Source organism: Anneissia japonica, unplaced genomic scaffold (genome assembly GCF_011630105.1).
Source record: "Anneissia japonica isolate Jap-2015-1 unplaced genomic scaffold, ASM1163010v1 scaffold1005_len2656397_cov198, whole genome shotgun sequence".
Lineage (NCBI taxonomy): Eukaryota > Metazoa > Echinodermata > Crinoidea > Comatulida > Comatulidae > Anneissia > Anneissia japonica.
In genome coordinates this window covers 1,506,574-1,513,339 of record NW_022683792.1, presented here as the reverse complement: position 1 = coordinate 1,513,339, position 6,766 = coordinate 1,506,574, and the positions used below count along the sequence as shown (strand labels likewise).

The window sequence follows — 6,766 nt, the reverse complement described above, 5'->3', positions numbered from 1 at the left end:
AAAAAAAACAAAACATAAAACTACAGTAATACTGTAGTTTTACCAACTCTGTCTCCAAACCTCTTGACCTTAAAATATGTTTAGCAACTACTTTGATTTGTAAAGTAATAGATGTTTTGATAAAAATATGACAGCAAACCCTAATTTCTAATAACATTCTATTAATTTATAAGTTTTACATCGACTCTTCTTTTGACTTTATTTTGTATTATCTTCTTTCTGTTTCATGGTTTGTTTGTAACTGTACCATTTTGAAAAACAGTACTCATACTGAAAGAGTGCATGCAGTCTAAAGAAAGAATAAATAAGTAAATGTCCTAAATTCTAATAACCATGTCTGTCACATGTATAAATATATATGTTATTATGGCTAAAATGTCTTGCCTATTACATTTTTAATATAGAACAATGTCTGCAATGACCCCCCCAAAAAAAACATGAAACGTACTTACTGTAGTTAAACCAACTCTGTGCCCAAACCTCTTTACCTTAAAATATATTTAGCAACTACTTGATTTGTACTTTAAAGTAATAGATGTTTCGATAAAAAGATGACCGCAAACCCTGCAAAGAAAAAAATATTCCAAACAATTCTTTCAAAGAATCCTGTGGCAGTAGAAATAGGGCCCACCAGGCCCTGGAACTGGCTCAGAAACAATGTTGTGTCCACTACTAAGCTGCCATTGATAAGAGAAACATTTCTCTCAATATATTTTGTTTTACCCATATGATCCAGCTATAACTGATGGCATACAGTCAGAGGATAAATAAAAAACAAATATTTGTATTGTACCATGCTATCTTATATTACAGTGTCACAACAGTTTCATTAAAAATAAATCTGAATAATTGCTTTTATTTTCTTAATTAGTGTAAGCCAAGTGCTTATGCAATAATATGATGTAATATCATTTTATGTGATATTTGCCATACCATCAGTGTACCTTCGGGATTTGGTCATTCCGACGCCATAGAAAAAAGATAACGAACTGTGTAACATGGCTGTAATGGAGTACTGTATTCCATATCTGAATTATAAGTCATTTTAAGTTACTATTGACATGATTATTGTAGAATTTTATACTACAAAATTGATTACAATTAATTATAATTTTGGGTGTGTCACTGAAGTAAGTGTAATGTTAATGTTACTACAGTATACAATTGATTTATTTGAAAAATTATACTAGCTTGCTTGTGATTGGCTATGCTATGTCACTGTAAGAAAATTATTGATATTAGATGATTGGTTCATGAGATCATTTGAATATAGGACTGTTTGTAATTGGTTCACATACCAAAGATTGTTTTGTATATATGTGAGGGAAATTTAAATTTAGTTAAGTTTGGTGCAACTCTTCAAGACTAATGTTTGTCTTACTTCGGCCTAGGCTCTGGATTGCTGAGAACTAAAGTAAGCTCAGACTTTAAATTTAAAGTATATTTGTTTTGGCTGATTTAATTGAAGACATATCTTTCTACTGGTGTTTGTGACAAACAGTGTGTGCTAATTGTTATCAATTAGTATCAAAGTGATAAGAAAACCTATTGTATTAACAATACAAGAAGATGAAAGTATTGATGACAGAAGACAGTCATATTAATATTATTATACCAGTTACATAATAACATGGTGGCAACTACGTTATAGTGGCGAAACGAATATTTTAATGCACCGATCCAAAACCGCTTTTAACGCTTTTGAAATTGTTCTTATATCATGGCTGTACTACATGCATTAGAATAGTGAAGAAAAATATTTATATTAAAAATAACCATAAATTTGGAAGTAATAGCACTTTTATCATTACCATGGTTAGATATTATACTTTATTGAATTCTGCTGTCAATTGCATACATGTATCTGCAATAATAGAGGCATCATCTAGAGGTTTCTATTACGATGTTTTTTAATTCCCAAGATTGTGGCTGTTAAAACCCATTATATTTTTCTTGGTAAAACGTTGATGTCAATCGATCGGAATACAAACAAAGTTCAGGGCAACTTTGCAGGATATTTGATTTTACAAATTGAATTAAACAACAGAAGAATTACTTAGTTTCAAAAACAGGCTGTCTTGGGTCACATTTTAGCAAAATGCAATTGGATACCTCTGAACACATTTTATTTTTTATACAGTACAGCATAACAAAATGTTGTATACATTATATGTGTAAAAAATGGTTTTGGAGGTAGAACCACTTGTTTGTCTTAAAGTTTTGGTGTGAGAATATTACAAACACTGAACTTAATACACAATGCGTAAAAATAGGTGACGGATCATGTCAATGGCTATGAATTACAGTAGTTAACATTTATAATAACTTTACTTTGCCATTTATTTTCATTACTATTATTTTGTTCACATCTGAACAAATAGGGGGGTGGGGGTGATCAGGCATCGTAAAAATACCCCTTGTTATACCACTATGTATTTTACCCTCTTTGGATATTTTTATGTCACATTTTATGAATTTTTCTCAATGCCTGGTTTAGGACAGTGATAATCAGCAACATGCGTAATGATATGTGGATATGAATAAATATTTTTTAAGCACACAGCAGTTGCAATACTGTATTCTATCGCTCCAATAATCAAATTGACATGTACTTTTTAATGATGGCTATGAGGTGAGTTTGATTTTTTAATGATAGTACTTGGAATATTATTGGTTTTTTGTTCAGGTGAATTTGTTATGCAACTATTAATAGTCAAGTTTCCGTAACACCGCCCCCTGCGGCAATCATATGATTGATAAGATTGAATTCTGGACACTGTAATTATGTTTGGTTATATAGCCGGGTGTCATGAAAATAGCCCGTATTTCTGGACTGAGACATGACTCAGAGCTGCAAAGCATAGAGTGAGGTAATGTTTCAACACTTAAGTTTTAATATTAAATTCATGCAGTCAAACCTTGTAATTATTATTTGTGGACCCAATTTGGAAATATTTAAATTTTTTTTGACGTCAGTATACTGTAGTATGACAACTACTTTCTAGTGGATCATGTAATATTGTTTGCACACAGTTTTGATTCACAATGTGTTTCCTCAGCCACTTGGCATTGTAACACTGTGGGCACTTCTTGTAACAAGCGACCACATTTGTTTCCCCATTCCTTCTGTGACTGTTCCCATTATTTCCGATCATTATTGCTCCCATACCCAACTGAATACTACATGCTCCATTTTTCACTGCCACAACACCTCACCTTAGTTCTGGTTATTTAAATTTACATGTTATTGCTAATATTCATTCAAAATTTAATTTTGGAATTAAATTTTCAATACAATACAATTCTTAAATACAAAAAAAAAAAAGAAAAAAACTAATAATAAATGAAAAACAGACACTAAATGCTAGGGTAGTTCCTAGGGTATCCCAAAAAGTTTTAAAATATAAAAAACTTATTTCCTTTGGGGGTCCTTAACATTTATATGTTGTTATAATTTAGTTTTAGGACTCAATTTTGTAGGGATATCTGAGATTGAACAGATAGAGTATGAGCAGTAAACAATTAAAATTATTGACTTTAATGCATTATTAATATTTTTTATGAATCTAAGGAGAGGAATACAGAGAATACTTTTTTACCCTCTCCTATTTAAAGGGTATTTTACCTTTTGAATAGGGTTGAGAAGCTCCTAACCAATATATGTTTATGTGCCCTATATAGTAATATATTGAATTTTTTCTACACGTGAATATGCTTATAAGATTCTGGTAATTATTGATTATCATTGGTATAGTAAAGTAATAATATGATGTAACTAACCCAAACTGAACTTCTCATTACTTACTACACATCATCATGTCCTTATAAACATATATCTGTGTATTGATTATCATTGGTAATTATTGATTATCATTGGTAATTATTGATATGACCGGGTAACTAACCCAAACTCAACTTCTCATTACTTCAACATGATGGATTTTATGTCCTTGGCCCAACCCAGTAAAACAACTTAATTGATCTTTTATGTGTATTGAAAAGATATATTTCATAATTGTTATTGTGTTTGGTTGGGTTGGTGTATGACGTAGCTACTTACTTTTACGCAACGGCTGACCATGAGATTGGATGTGTGAATTAATAAAATGGACTTTGTATACATTTGCACGTTAGTTCACTAAACAATTGCAGGGTGGAATTCACATACAGTACTAGTGTACTATTTAATTACAATTTAGTTTCTTTTAAAACAAGATACATTTAGCAAGATGCAGTCTACAATAAGCATGTAAGTAAATGTTTCAATATTATTGTCAGTTATTACAGTACTGTAGTTGCTACCTCTATTTTTGCAACTATTAAGTATTAAAGTATTTTTTACTGTAGTAATAATATATATCCAAATAGGAAAAATTTTAAATGCACTTAAATGGCACTTCTAATAATTTACTAAAATTCATAAAAATAAGCAATTTAAATAGTAAATTTCATTTTTCAGTTTATAGCTCAAAAAAGGAGTAACTTAAAATAGATTTTTACAGCCCTTATACATGTATTATTTAAATAGGATTAACTAATTAAGTTTTGAAAGCAAAATTTGCATTTGGGTATTATGTATGTAGTATTTATATCCCAGTTATCAATGAATGATATCAGCTAACAAATATTGATTATTGGGTTTTGTACTGTTTAAATTGTTTCAATGCGTAAACACTATAGATCTGTTTGGATCGTTGTACTTATTTTGGTTGTGAAGTCCATGTAAGAATACAAAAGGAAATGTTTAACATACCATGATGCCTAATTTGGAATTGTCTTTAATGCCTCATTTAAATAGATTTATTTTAACTTAATTAAATTATTATTTTTTAAATTTTTTGTTGTTGCTGTTTCTGTTGTTGATATTGCTGTGTAGAGGTCAAGGAGAATAACTCATAATTCGCAGCGTCATTATGCTGAATTATGTATGGGCGTGGTCCATAACTACCTAGTGGCTGTAAAGAGGATCTTATAGTAGCTACACTTTCACATCATTCCACAATGGCAGTAGCTGAAATTAACCATAGCATCAGGGTAACCCCCCCTACCCTTCCGAAAGATGCATTGGGTTCTTTAATGTGCATACGAGCTAGGACCTCCAGTTTAAATCCTTATCCTAGAAGACTTGGTTCTACAAACCAAACCCTGGGCAAGGAGTGACTGGAACCAGCGCCGATTTTAAGGCTGTAGTTAGCAGCACCCAAGCCTTACTGCTCGGCCACTCGACTTGCTATTTATTATTATCGGTGCTACTATTGTTATAATTGTTATTGCTATTTATTATTATTATTGTTATTTTATTATTATTGTTTTTTGATTATTATAGTTATTACTACTGCTGCTGTTGTTGTTTTTATAGTATTCTTTAATAATCAAAATGACGTTTTCGTCATAGTTTTTAATAGCTCTTGTTTCACCAGTCATTTTATCAGTCATGAAATGGAGTAATGACATTTGAATTATGACATAATATTCATTATGTTGACATTTGTAAATCTCGGAAAACCAACTCTACACTGATTTGATTTGCTAATTTACTAATCTTATCAGGTTACTGATCTACTTTTTACATTTTGTTTCTTGCCTATGTATGTTGATTTATTTAAAAATTCATTAAATGATCATAATAGTAGCTATTATTACTTTAATCTTTATCATAAAATCCATAGCATGAACTAATAGTGTCCTTAACATGACCAGTTTTTTGCTATTCACTCATCATTTGTACTCAGCACATGCGTTGTCATTAGTGTTAACTGCACAAATGCATCCATGTTGATTACAAGACTATGAATTAGCCTGTCGCCAAAAGATTAGCGGATAAAAGATCATTTATTACCATAAAGATTCATTGTATATTAATGTAGTGCAATATAACAATTAGTTTTGTTAAATATTATTGTCTGTACAAGCTAGTGTAGTAGAGATAATAATATTTAATGATTATTTCTGATTAAAAAAAGTAAATAATACCAGTACAAGTTTTTGTTATAAAGTTCCCTGAAATTCAAAAAAATTCATGTACAATATGCAACCTCCCTCATACCTTGGGGAATATTCCTCTAGTGCACTAGTACTTAGCAGATATATGAATTCACATCACATCAGGCTTTTACTTCTGTTTGGATAAAGATACAGTAATATATAATTACTCATTTAGTATGAATTAATACATTTTATTAACCATATTAGAGTGATTTTTTTTTTTTTTTTTTTTTTAACGTGGTAGTTAAAATTGCCTGCCTTCCAGTCCCAAGGCCCTGGGTTAAAATCATGTAAGACCCCAGAAATGTTCTTCTCACAACTGAAAACAACTCCACTTTTACCTGCAATTGGCCAATGTACTTGGATTTACAGAAAATTAAAGACAAAACCAAAAAATTGATATTAATATTATTTTTTTTTTACCTTTCAATCTGTAGAGATTTGAGTCACTACCCTACAAAGCTTGCCAGTAGGTAGATATTTTTTCAAGGACATCAAAGTATGTGCAAATCTCCAGGGTCCAGGTATTGGATTATCATATAGGGTCAATAAACACAGATCTAATTTGCTAATAATTCTTCAAAAATGAGGCCTACACTTAGCTTGGATTAAGTTTTAGGTCTCCAGTGTTCAATTACCAAGTAGACCTACCTGTTAGTCTGGTACTTGTGTTTATATATTGAATTGCATTAGACCAACAAAAAAAAAAAATTCTTGTGTTTACCACATTTTAGGAAAATCTAAAAAAAATGGGTAGGTCGGTACAAAAAGCTTTTTTTTT

At 30.6% G+C, this 6,766-nt stretch overlaps 2 protein-coding genes across 5 annotated transcripts in view; one reads left to right on the top strand and one right to left on the bottom strand.

Annotated features, from left to right (window-relative positions):
• The window catches only part of LOC117102120 (A disintegrin and metalloproteinase with thrombospondin motifs 17-like), a 36,121-nt gene extending 35,557 nt beyond the window's left edge, over nucleotides 1-564 (bottom strand). Inside the window, exon 1 of the mRNA XM_033242332.1 lies at nucleotides 453-564. The gene's annotated coding sequence lies outside the window, so the exon portion shown is untranslated. The remainder of the gene's footprint in view (nucleotides 1-452) is intronic.
• LOC117102136 overlaps nucleotides 1-6,766 on the top strand; it is a 32,107-nt gene that overhangs the window by 14,723 nt on the left and 10,618 nt on the right. Inside the window, exon 1 of one of the 4 annotated variants that reach the window (XM_033242349.1) lies at nucleotides 4,090-4,249. The exons of the other annotated variants lie outside the window; for them this stretch is intronic. Within the exon in view, the coding sequence (XP_033098240.1) occupies nucleotides 4,230-4,249 (20 nt within the window). The 5' untranslated portion in view covers nucleotides 4,090-4,229. Of the gene's footprint in view, nucleotides 1-4,089; nucleotides 4,250-6,766 lie in introns of those variants that run through there. 4 annotated transcript variants of the gene reach the window in all.